The 13,248-nt window shown below is 34.7% G+C and overlaps 2 protein-coding genes across 2 annotated transcripts; one reads left to right on the top strand and one right to left on the bottom strand.

Annotated features, from left to right (window-relative positions):
* Nucleotides 1–377: 377 nt before the first annotated feature.
* fam177a1 (family with sequence similarity 177 member A1) lies at nt 378–4,415 on the top strand. Its single transcript, XM_073826772.1, has 5 exons — nt 378–499; nt 2,884–3,063; nt 3,145–3,211; nt 3,291–3,388; nt 3,457–4,415. The coding sequence occupies exons 1-5, from the start codon at nt 431–433 to the stop codon at nt 3,655–3,657; spliced, it is 615 nt and encodes a 204-aa protein (XP_073682873.1). The 5' UTR covers nt 378–430; the 3' UTR covers nt 3,658–4,415.
* A 539-nt stretch (nt 4,416–4,954) lies between these two features.
* ppp2r3c (protein phosphatase 2, regulatory subunit B'', gamma) lies at nt 4,955–13,109 on the bottom strand. Its single transcript, XM_073826771.1, has 13 exons — nt 12,935–13,109; nt 11,260–11,387; nt 8,919–9,023; nt 8,713–8,825; nt 8,480–8,577; nt 8,270–8,340; nt 8,045–8,177; nt 7,841–7,896; nt 7,446–7,521; nt 7,231–7,367; nt 6,429–6,566; nt 5,448–5,507; nt 4,955–5,348 (listed from the first exon to the last, which is right to left on the bottom strand). The coding sequence occupies exons 1-13, from the start codon at nt 12,999–13,001 to the stop codon at nt 5,157–5,159; spliced, it is 1,374 nt and encodes a 457-aa protein (XP_073682872.1). The 5' UTR covers nt 13,002–13,109; the 3' UTR covers nt 4,955–5,156.
* Between the last annotated feature and the right edge of the window lie 139 nt (nt 13,110–13,248).

The raw sequence follows: 13,248 nt of genomic DNA, 5'->3' as shown, positions 1-13,248 counted from the left end.
AAATAAGAAAAATCGATAATTTTGACCCAAACAATGTATTTTTTGACTATTGCTACAAATATATACCCGTGTTACTTAAGACTAGTTTTGTGGCCAGGGTTCACTTTTTTAAAAATAATTATTGTACTACTAAAACTACAAAATGACAGGACAAAACTAAAATCCGTTTGAAAAATTCAGACCTCTGCATTAACATTAACTGCATTGAACAGACTGGAGTCAGATTGGATCAAAATAACTTTAAATATAAATGTGTATAGATCTTTTATAGGTCTTTTGTAGAACCGTCAGCGTTTTACAGCGTTTTATTGCGTTTTCTAGTCAAACAATCAATTTAAATAGGAATTGTTTACATGTGATGTCACTTCCTGGTTGACGCTGCTAGGAGGAAGAGAGCTCGAAGAAAGCAACAGAAAGAGCTGAAGAAGACATGGCTGATCTGTCACTGTACCTCACAAATGTTAACGTGTCTCTGGGACAAACTATGGACACAGAGAAGGTAAAGTCATGTTTAAATATAATAAGTGAGTCGCCATGGAATTACATACTTTGCTTTGATATAGACAACAGTCGAGATAAATCATTCTACTTCCTTGTTTGTTATGTCTTAGAAAACAGTTTGATAACAAACATAGGCCCAATGTAAGGTGTGTAAATATGTTATATGTGACCCTGGACCACAAAACCAGTCTTCAGTAGCACGGGAATATTTGTAGCAATAGCCAAAATACATTGTATGGGTCAAAATTATTGTTTTTTATGCCACAAATCATTAGGATATTAAGTTAAGATCATGTTCCGTGAAGATATTTTGTACATTTCCTGCCGTAAATATATCAAAACGTAATTTTTGATTATTAATATGCATTGCTAAGCACTTAATTTGAACAACTTTAAAGGCGATTTTCTCAGTATTTAGATTTTTTTTTGCACCCTCAGATTCCAGATTTTCAAATATTTCCGAATATTGTCCTATTCTAACAATCCATACATCAATGGAAAGCTTATTATTAAACTTTCAAATAGTGTATAAATCTCAATTTCAAAAAATTAACCCTAATGACTGATTTTATGCTCCTGGGTCACATATAATATACAAGTGTAATTTACGTAACATAAGTTTACGTATCGAATTTAATTTATATAAAAATAGTGAAATATAATATTAAGATCTAATAACGTAATTTATATACAGTCAAGCCCAAAATTATTCATACCCCTGGCAAATTCTGACTTAAAGTTACTTTTATTGAACCAGTAAGTTTTTTTTTTTTTTGACCAGAAATTACACAGGCTTCTCACAGACGATGTACAAGAGGCATCATTGTGGAAAAAATATTTCTCAGCTTTTATTTACATTTGAACAAAAAGTGGCATGTCCAAAATTATTCATACCCTTTGCAAACTGTCACAGTCTATGGGAAAATCCAAAGTTCTATACCATTCCAAATAGTCCAAGCTGTTCTAAAGCATCCTAATTACCCTGATTCATTGGGAACAGCTGTTTTAATCAACTCAACAGGTGAAAAACAGAAGCTCTCTGCTGTTGGTTTGTGGACTGTCATGGCTAAGACAAAGGAGCTCACTGAGGACCTGCGGCTGCGCATTGTGGCTGCTTACAAGTCAGGAAAGGGTTATAAGACCATATCTAAATGTTTTGAAGTTCCAGTGGCTACAGTGCAAAGTATTAATAAAAAATACAAGACGTTCCGCACTGTGAAAAATCTCAGAGGACGTGGTCGGAAGCCAAAATTGACACCTGTGCTGGCCAGGAGAATAGTGAGAGAGGTAAACAAGGATCACCACCAAGGCCATCCTGATGAATCTGGGCTCTGCTGGTGGCAACATCTCAAGGCAGACAGTCCAACAGACACTGCACACCGCTGGGTTCCACGGACGCAGACCAAGGAAGACACCACTTCTCCAGATAAGGCACACAAAAGCCCACTTGGCATTTACAAATGCTCATCTGGACAAAGAAGAAGACTTCTGGTCTTCTGTTTTATGGTCAGATGAAACAAAAATTAAATTGTTTGGCAAAAATGATGTAGGCTTCATTTGGCGTAAAAAGGGAGAAGCCTTCAACCCTAAGAACACCATCCCTACTGACAAACATGGTGGCGGGAACATGTTTTGGGGGTGTTTTTCAGGCGGTGGACCAGGGAACCTAATCACAGTAAACGGCACCATGAAAAAGGAGCAATACATCAAAATTCTCAACAACAACATCAGGCAGTCTGCAGAGAAACTTGGCCTTGGGCACCAGTGAACATTTCAGCACGACAACGACCCAAAACACAGCAAAAGTGGTGAAGAAATGGTTAGCAGACAAAAACATTAACATTTTGCAGTGCCCCAGCCAGAGTCCTGACTTAAATCCAGTTGAGAATCTGTGGAGGGAGCTAAAAAACAGGGTGATGGCAAGGAGACCCTCCAACCTGAAAGAGTTGGAGCTCATCGCTAAAGACAAATGGACAAAAATACCAGTGGAGACATGCAAAAAGCTGGTCAGCAATTATAGGAAGCGTTGGATTGCTGTAATAGCCAATAAAGGCTTTTCTATTGAATATTGAGAAGGGTATGAATAATTTTGGACATGCTACTTTTTGTTCAAATGTAAATAAAAGCTGAGAAATATTTTTTCCCACAATGGTACCTCTTGTACATCGTCATACTATCTTTTGGGAGAAGCCTGTGTCATTTCCGGTAAAAAAAAAAAACTTGCTGGTTGAATAAAAGTAACTTTAAGTCAGAATTTGCCAGGGGTATGAATAATTTTGGGCTTGACTGTAGGTCTATCTATCTCTCTGTAACATTGTGTAAAGTTCTTGCTAAATTAAAGTTAGCAATTATTAAAGTTTATAAATGTATCTGCTGGTTTAGAGTTCTACAGTGGTGAAGGACTTTGAAAATGTGGAACTTGGAGATCTGGGCAAAAAGAAGCCAAAGATTCCTCGCAGAACAATCTACTTTGCATCTGGTGAAACCATGGAAGAATACAGTACAGATGAAGATGAGGAAGAAGAGCCAGAGAAAGCAAAAACTTTAAGTACAGTGGATCCGGTAGGTTGCATCAAATCATTAATAAATGTGTATAGTTTCAGCTGCTTTTCCAGCTTATAATCTTTTTGCATCTGATTACAGGCAAAACTAACCTGGGGTCCATATGTCTGGTTCCAAATGTGGAGAGTGGCTACCTCAACCGTCTCAGGTAATAAAACTCTTCCCAGCCTGTGACATTTAGTCATGCAAAAATGGTATGAAATTAACATTTCAACCCAAATATTTAGTTTGTGACTATCTTGGAGAGAAAATGGCCTCGCTGCTGGGAATCACGACACCAAAATATCAGTATGCAATTGATGAGTACTACAGGATGAAGAAAGAGGTATGTGCACCGCTATTATAATTGAACAGCATTCACATTGTGAGACCCTAACAATGTGTAATCCGCAGGAGGAGGAAGAAGAGGAGGAGAACCGTCTCTCTGAGGAGGCAGAACGTCATTTTGAGGAGCAGCACAATCAGGAGGGCCAGCCTCCAAAGATCGAGCAACCAGAAGCAACTGCTTCTTTTGTGAATGTGACCTTTGAACTGGAGCAAGAAGCACATGCTACACCTGATGCAAATAAAGTGCCTGCCCCTATTCCTTCTTAAAATACTGTTCAGTTGATTGAGCATGTTAGATGGTTTTTACCATAATTAATAAGTTAGGTTCCTTTCTTGGAGAGGAAGTTCATCTTACATGAATGCAGAACTGTTTTATTAATCATATTACAAAGCCATACAAAAAATTATGGAAGCTTATTTCTGACATAGAATAAGAATATTTGAAAAAAGGTAATTGCGAATTTACACTACCAGTCAAAAGTTTTTGCACAGTAAGATTTTTAATGTTTTTTAAATAAGTCTCTTCTGCTCACCAAGCTTGTATTTATTTGATCCAGAGTACAAATAAAAAACAGTCAAATTTAAAAATATTTTACTATTTAAAAGAACATTTTATGTATATATATATATAAATTATATGTAATTTATTCCTGTGATTTCAAAGCTGAATTTTTAGCGTTGTGGCTCCAGTCACATGATCCATCAGGAATCATTCTAATATTTTGATTTGCTGCTCAAAAACAACTATTATTATTATATTTTCAGGTTTCTTTGATGAATAGAAAGTTCAGAAGATCATGTGACACTGAAGACTGGAGTAATGATGCTAAAAATTTAGCTTTAATCACAGGAATAAATTACATTTTAAAATATATTCAAATAGAAAACAGTTTTTTTAAATAGTAAAATATTTCAAAATTGTACAGTTTTGCTGTACTTTGAATCAAATAAATGCATGCATCTTTAAAAAACACTAAAAATCTTACTGTGCAAAAACTTTTGACTGGTAGTGTATACCTTGCAATTCACACAATTTTGACTTTTTTTTCTCAGAATTCTGAGTTTACTTCTTGCAATTCTGTTTTTTAGACACCTAACCTGAATTTAAAAAAAGTGCAATTGCAAAATAAGATATATAGACACAATTGCAAGGAAAAAAAACTGATAAAAACTCACTATTCCTTTTTTTTTTACTTAATTTCTATTCAGTGGTGGAAATAATCTTCCATATAAAACCTCTCTTAGTCACGACAACAATTCATTGTACAATTTAATAATTATAAGCACTATAACGACTGCATGGATTATCAATCTTTTACAATGCTGTAAAATGTGAGTACTTATAATCTCTATGTTACTGATAATGCTAGGAGTCGTCAAAAATAGCGTAAACTGTTAGATGGGAATATTCCCTCTTTCAAAAGTCAGTGTTTTCAGAGCTGACATTCAAGAAGTTATTTTTCTAACCAAATATTATTTTATTGTTCGTGTGTATGTAAATGTGTGATTTACCCATGAGATCTGATTTCAATTCCCCTCTGACACACACAAAAGAAGCATTTAATTTTCGAAGAGTGTGTAATTTATTTGTGTACAATAATTTTGTATTATGTAGGTGAAAACACCTACCTTTCTATAATGTAGGTGAAAAAAAAAATACAGTTTGTTTTGTACATACTATTACTTAATAAACATTTCAATATACAATTGAGCTATTCTGTGCATTTCTCTTGGTCCAATAGCACAACTTGATTTGCCAGTAGATGTCATGTGTCATCTAAATCAGCTGTGTTACTGTCGGTGTCATTAGCCACCAGCACCTCTCTGTTCTCATAAGTCCAGAAGCCATTGAGGTCGATGAGGATGCTACTGACGGTATCACCCTGACCGCTGTTCACCAGGTCCTGTAATGTGATCTTATAGGGATCTTTTGGCTTTACCATATCAAAGATTTCATCCTGCAGATACAACAATTTGATCACCTTCCATTTCATGACCCAAAACACACTTCCCTACATGCTGTTAGATTGTTTTATTACTATATAAAGGCTATTTACCTTAACATCCTGGAAGGAAACTGGCTCCTGCCCATGGATTTTCATTTGTTCCTGAATGGCCTGATAGTACAGATGAATAGATTAGTTTATGCTTAGTGTAAATATACAAAATACAAATGTACAGTTGAGGTCAAAAGTTTACATACACCTTGGAGAATCTGCAAAATGTTAATTATTTTACCAAAATAAGAGGGATCATACAAAATGCTTGTTATTTTTTATGTAGTACTTACCTGTATAAGATATTTCACAAAAAATACGTTTACATATAGTCCACAAGAGAAAATAATAGTTGAATTATTATTGGAACTTTTAGAATTGGAAGATCAGGGTAAATTTAACTTATTTTGTCTTCTGGGAAACATGTATCTTTTGTAGCTTCTGAAGGGCAGTACTAAATGAAAAAAATATGATATTTAGGCAAAATAAGATAAATGTACACATCTTCATTCTGTTCAAAAGTTTTCACCCCCAGGTCTTAATGCATCATTTTCCATTCTGAAGCATCAGTGAGTGTTTGAACCTTCTGTAAAAGTTGCATGAGTCCTTCAGCTGTCCTGAAAAGATGGATCTCAAAATCATACAGTCATTGTTGGAAAAAGAGTTCAAAAACACAAAAATGTTGAAAAACTACAGAATTTGTGGGATCTGAAAGAATTTTCTGAAGAACAGCAGTCAGTTTAACTGTTCAGGACACACAAGGGCCTCATGAACAACTATCACAAAAAAAAAAAGGATCATTCATGTAAACTTTTGAACAGGGTCATATTTATAAATTCCACTATTATTTTCTCTTGTGGGCTATATGCAAACATCTTTTATGTTATCTTATTCAGATCAGTACTAAATAAAAAATATCATGCATTTTGTATGATCCCTCTTATTTTGATAAAATAATGAACATTTTGCAGATTCCGCAAGGTGTATGTAAACTTTTGACTTCAACTGTCTTTTGCTTGATTTCAAAAAACCTTTCCTTACCCTGAAGAAGTAGTTGAGGGCAAATACATTGAGATAGCCTTTGTTTTCCATGTCCAGCAGTTTAAATATATACTGGAGAGCCGCAGGCTCTTTCCTGTTCTCTAGAGCCAGCACAAAGTCTAGATAGGTCTTATAGTCCTAAATGGGGGTGTTGGAAAAAAAAAGTTTAAAACATTGATGTATAAATCCTGTAGGAAACCTCATGCACGTAAGAATATTATATTTTATTTCATGTTTAAAGTTAAAAGTACACTTTGGGGTCAGTACATTTTTTTTTTAAGGAAATTAATCAGTTTCCGCAAAATTATTAAGCAGCGCAACTCTTTTCAATAGTGATAATAAGAAATGTTTCTTGATGACCAAATCAAGGATGCTGAAAATTCAGCTTTGCCATCACAGGAATTTATTACATTTTAAATTGTTATAATATTTCACAATTTCTACTGCATTTTTGATTAAATAAATGCAGCCTTGATGAGCATAAGAGACTTCTTTTAAAATCTTACCAACCCCAAACGTTTAAACAGTAGTGTTTCAGAGGATTTTCTCTAATCTAGCTCTTAGTCTAATGCAGGGGTGCCCAACCCTGTTCCCGGAGATCTACCTACCTGCAGACTTTAGTTCCAGCCCTGCTCCAACACAGCTGTCTGTCATTATCAAGTGCTACCTAAGAGATTAATTAGCTGGTTCAGGAGTGTTTAATTAGGGTTGGAACTGAACTTTGCAGGATAGTAGATCTCCAGGAACAGGGTTGGGCACCCCTGGTCTAATGGAAATTATTAATTATGTCAGAGGGTTATACCATTTCACCATCGTAGGTTAAGCATTCCTGGTAGACACGGTCTAGGAAAACACTAGTTAGAGTTCCTGTGCCATAGCGAGACAGCTCTTCCTTACTGAGCATCCCATTATGGTCCTTGTCCAAATTGAGGTACTGACCTGTAAACAGGACGCATGAGGATTAACACATAAGATTTAACTTATATAACATTGATTAAGTGTATTTCGCAGGCATACCATAAACTCGAAGAGCAGAAGGTGCCGAGAACCAGTTGGACTCCTGACTCTCTTTAGACAGCTCCTCGTCCCGAAGCTATAAATGAATAAATCTGTTTAGCAACAGTTTTCACCATTGATGATAAGAAAATGGATAGAATGAAAGAAAATGACACTGAAAACTGGTGTAATGATGCTGGAGATTTAACTGTCATTTACAGGAATTAATTCAATTTTAAAATGAAAGCAATTCTTTCAAACTGTATTATTATTTCACAATATTACTGTTTTACTGCATTTTTAATCAAACAAATGCACCATTTGCAAGCATAATTTTTTCAAAAACAATAACTCTTGCCATTTATACAGATATTTTTATCTTAGTTATATAGCTTCACTTGAGCAAGCATCACTACCTCAAGTAGGTCATCCAGGAAACTGCAAGCCAGAATGTCCTGAATTTTTATCTTCCCTGCAGAGCGAGTACAAAACATTACAATGATTCTTTTCATTCCAGTTTGTCCACAGGGTAACATTTAAATAATGTCTGCAGGTGCTTTGATTTAAATTAAAAGGCAAATTGTAAAAAAAAAAAAACAGCATGACCACAGGAGAATTACCAGTATGTAGAGGATCAAGGAAGAAGAAGAACTTGCGAACAGCAGTGCAAACATAAAATGAGTAGAAGGATTTCTCCAGGCCATCTAGTTGCGGGAGTGTGGGAATTAACTCTAAAATGTAATTCTCCAAATCCTGCAGAAATAAAGTCTTTATGTTAAACAATAAAAGTGATTAAAAAAACACTGATATTGACTGTTTTCTGAGTGTAAAATGAGATTACTTACCGATTCACGGAGATAACCCTGTCCTGCCACATCATAAAGACTCAAACCAATCCTAGTTTGGTGCAGCCACACTGCCAGAACAAAAAATGCAGATGAACACATGATTCATCATCACATCCGTATTGCTATGTTCAAAGTCATTTAAGCACTGACATAATTATCTGGCATTATAAAATGAGAATACAATGACAGAAGAGAATTTAAAAATACCTTTTCTCATGACATAGTTGAAAAACTGCATAATTGATATCCTCCCATATGGATCATTATGAAGCAGTTTGGCGTAGACTCTGGCGGTGAAGAAAAGCCTGATGGGGTGTAATGATTATAAAACAAACATCAGTGAGTCATATAAGCACTGTCCACCTACGAATTAGCCAGTCATACTCACGGTATCTAGTGAAACTCATTGATCACTAGACACTTTTCTATGATGCACTTACTTGCATTTGGTGCCTGCTTTTTCTCCAACCTTTAGGAAACTTTCATAACTGATCATGGCCTCGTCACCGGTCGTGGGCGGCACTTGATGCTTATCAAGAAGAAACCAAAGGTTCTGTGGGAAAATAAAAAAATACTTTAGAAGACTAAATACAAAACACATTTAAACACATAACTAAACGGTAAAACCCAAAAAATGCTCTCTTACTTGTAACTCTTCGTTGTCTAGTAGTTCCCGGCTTTTCCTCTGGAGAAATACTGCCCTTGATTCTTCTCTGAGTTTCTGCAGCAAGACTTCATCTTCTGCAGGAAGCTGATATGAAATATTGGGGAGGTCAGAATCAGATTAAGCAAAGATATTAAGCAGCAAAACAGTTTTTAACATTGATAACATTAATAAAAAATGTTTGTTGAGCAGCAAATCAGCATATTAGAATGATTTCTGAAGGATCATGTGACACTAAAAACAGGGCTAAGCACACCAAATGGAAAATGAGGAGCTAAGGATGGGATGGAGCACCAGACCAACTGCAACAATGAGTAAAGGAGGCCTTTTAAGTGATTTTATGATTTTAGTCAAAAAAACAGAAAAATAATGTAGAACTCCTAGTAATATGATTTTTTGGCTTATCACGTTTGACCAACAGGTGGCACTGTTATCAAATCAATGTAGTGTGTTTAGTATGAGGTGACAAAGGCACACACAAAGTTTGGTGTCATTATGTCAAAGCCTTAGAGTCATTTTGGCTCATCTATCAACATGAAATCCATAACCTTTTGTCAGTACACTCTGAAGATGATCTGATTCAATTTTGATGAAAATCGGATGAACAGAAAGAGTTCCAAAAAGTAGGTTTTCAACATAAATCAAAATGGCGGACAGGAACTTTAGCCAACTGTGGCATAATTGGTATCTATGCTGTCGGCATGACCCAAGGAATATTTTGATACCAACTTCATAACAAAAGGCTACCGCAATCTACAGTTATTAGCATTTTTGGAAATTTCATAATGAATGGTTAATGAATAGTTTATTGTGTGGTGCTGTTACCAAATTGATGTGGTGTGAGGTAACTTTTTGCCAGCATGGTCTGAAGATGATCCGGGTCAAATTTGGTGCAAATCGGACTAAAAGTCTAGGAGGACTTCGAAAAAGTAGGTTTTCAACATGAATCAAAATGGTGGACAGGAAGTTAGGCCAATTTTGGCATAGTTGGTATCGATATTTGCAGCACGACCAAAGGAATAGACTAAGACCAGTTTCCTTACAAAAGGCTTATTTAAACAAAAGTTATTAGTGTTTTTAGAAAATTATTTATAACTATTGACCAAACTTTTTGAATACTGTCGAAGACAACCAGTGATACGGCTATGTGTTCACAAAATATAGCATTTTTGTGACAAAATTCAAAATGGCCGACACCCAAAATGGCTGACATGGGAATGACATTGGGTATGGTTTGACTCGGCATGATGCACCGAATCTAAAGAGACCAGTTTTGGCCACACCATTGAGAAGCTTTAATCAAAAATAACCATTTTTTGTGTCTCCTGACGACTAGGTGGCACTGTGCAGAAACAATGCAGGTAGACTCAGGTCATGCTTGTTATAACACACACCATGCTTTTTGTAGAATTAATTTGAGTCATTCGAGAGCGGTTTGACTTATCTACTTGAATTCCATAACTTTTTGCCACCATAGTCTAAAGATGATTTGAGCCAATTTTAGTAAAAATCAGACAAACCATCTAGGATAAGTTCGAAAAAGTATTTTTTTTTTGAACAATTAAAAATAGAGAAAAAAAAACTATACCTTAGGATTCTTGAATTTTGGTGTTTGAAACTTTGGACCAATGGTGGCGCTAGAGAGTTTCAGTTAGAGACTCCAAATTTGCCATGGTTAATGTTGAGAATGTCCTTTATCAGTGTGCTAAATTTCACAACTTTCCCACAAGTGGTTCTATGTGCTGCCATAGACTCAAGAGCGGAAGAAACAGAAGAAGAAGTAGTATTTTTCGTATAATTAATTTGTGCGTTATTCGAGAGCGGTTTGACTAATCTACTTGAATTCCATAACTTTTTGCCACCATAGTCTAAAGATGATTTGAGCTCATTTTAGTGAAAATCAGACAAACCATCTAGGATAAGTTCGAAAAAGTAGTTTTTTTTGAACAATTAAAAATAGAAAAAAAAAAAACCTAAACCTTAGGATTCTTGAATTTTGGTGTTTGAAACTTTGGACCAATGGTGGCGCTAGAGAGTTTTAGTTAGAGACTCCAAATTTGCCATGGTTAATGTTGAGACTGTCCTCTATCAGTGTGCCAAATTTCACATCTTTCCCGCAAGTGGTTCTATGTGCTGCCATAGACTCAAAGGCGGAAGAAACGGCAACGGATATAATAGTTGCCTACACACCTTCACTGCTTGGCCCCTAATTACATTTTTTAAATATTTAAAATGACAGTTCTTTGAAATTTTACTGTAGTTTTGATCAAATAAATGTGATAACACTGTATTCTAATTACTGATTAGAGCGTGATCAGCTCACCCTGTAGTAGAAGCGTGGGATGTGTTTAAATGAATCATATTCTCCTTTTTCGCCTCCTTTCCATTCATTGTAATACTTGGTGAACAATTCCGTTTCTTCTACTTTCTTCTCCTCCTCCGTCTTGCCATCTGCTCAATACAAAAAAAGATTTTAGCACACACTTTATGAATATTTACACTGTACAAACCTCCTCCATATTTTACTATTCACAGTCAAATCAAAGTAACCATCAGCAAAACTATGCATGGCTCCTCATTATCAGGGACATTCCAGCAATCTAATAAATTTTCATGTCTCCATCACTTAGTCTTAATAAATACTAAGCATTTAAGAATCTAAGAAATGCTTAATGTTAAAGTTAAGCTTGTTACACGTGTTACGTTTGCTTACTATAGTAATAACAATAAATTATGCATAATTACATTAAACTAACCCTGTACCAAACCCTAAACATACAGTATGTAGTTAACTATTATTACTCAGTACTTAAATGTATAATTACACTGTAACAAAAACATTGTAAAATGAAGTGTAACCAATTGTTTCATATTTTTTACATATGAAAGTCATATTAGCCAAGTTTTCATATATCACAACAATAAATAAACTTTTAAAGTCAAGTTTACACTACCAGTCAAACGTTTTTGAACAGTGAGTTTTTCTTCAGCTCACCAAGCCTGCTTTTATTTTGTGAAATATTTTTACTATTTAAAATAAATTATTTTTTTTTAAATATATTTTCAAATGTAACTTATTCCTCTGATTTTAAAGCTGCATTTTAAGCATCATTACTCCAGTCTTCAGTGTCACATGATCTTTGTGTAATCATTGTAATATGCTGATTTGCTGTTCAAGAAACATATTATTATTATCAATATTTAAAACAGTTGAGTACATTTTTTCAGGATTCTCTGATAAACAGAAAGATCAGCATTCATCTAAAATAAAATGATTTTGTAACATTATACACTATACATTCATTTTTAGGGGGAAAAAATGATAGAAATGAATACTTGCATTTAGCAAAGATGCTTTAAACTGATCAAAAGTGATGATAAAGACATTTATAATGTAAAATCAGCGTTGAAATCGCAAGAATAAAATACACTTTAAAATATATTCACATAGAAAACAGTTATTTTAAATAGTAAAAATATTTCAAAATTGTACTGTTTTTGCTGTACTTCGGAAGAGACTTAAAATAAATTAAAAACATTAAAAAGCTTTTGACTGGTAGTGTAAATGTCTAAGCTTGACCAAATGATACTCGTGAAAGTCTTTAGAAGTACTTTTATAAATTACAGCACAATCATATTAATTTTTCAACAGATTTTGTAGATAAGTAACTACCCACAAAGAGTAGAGTTACTATGGTTTCTGTACAACAAACTATATTTGTTGTACCTAACCCATAATCCTTTAGTCCTCTAATATAAATGTTTAATATAGTCTAAATCTACAACATTTGCAGTATATATAATGTTTACCACACTTAGTGTTACTATAGTAAAATCACGGTACATTTTCGTAAGCGACATTTTTGTTCCATCTAGAGTGATTAAACCAGTTGACTGGTATACAAGTGTATACATTTTATGTTATTTAAAACATCGTTTCTTTATCTTGTTATAATTCTCTTTAGTTATTAATTAGCTAACATTCATTATCATCTTACCTTGTTTCGCCGAGGCGAGTCTTTTCCGCAGTAAATCTTTCCAGTGTGCAGTTTTATCGTTTGCCATTATTACCTTATTCGATCATAATATATTTTAAACTAACAAAATTACTAATTATTAAAACAACTGTAATATGTTTGAGTAGCCAAGGCGGTTGACGGACTGTTTACATCTCTGACCGAATGGCGCGAGGGTGACGTAATCAAGGTGCGACTAACGTTACACAGGAGGCGAATGGCCGCTCGCACTGGCATGAACTTGCCTTATGATTACAATTCAAGAACTCGAACAATTCGACAATTCAAGAAGAAAT

Source organism: Garra rufa, chromosome 21 (genome assembly GCF_049309525.1).
Source record: "Garra rufa chromosome 21, GarRuf1.0, whole genome shotgun sequence".
Taxonomy (NCBI): Eukaryota; Metazoa; Chordata; class Actinopteri; order Cypriniformes; family Cyprinidae; genus Garra; species Garra rufa.
The sequence above is the reverse complement of the archived record's forward strand: the minus strand, read 5'-3'. Positions and strand labels throughout refer to the sequence as shown.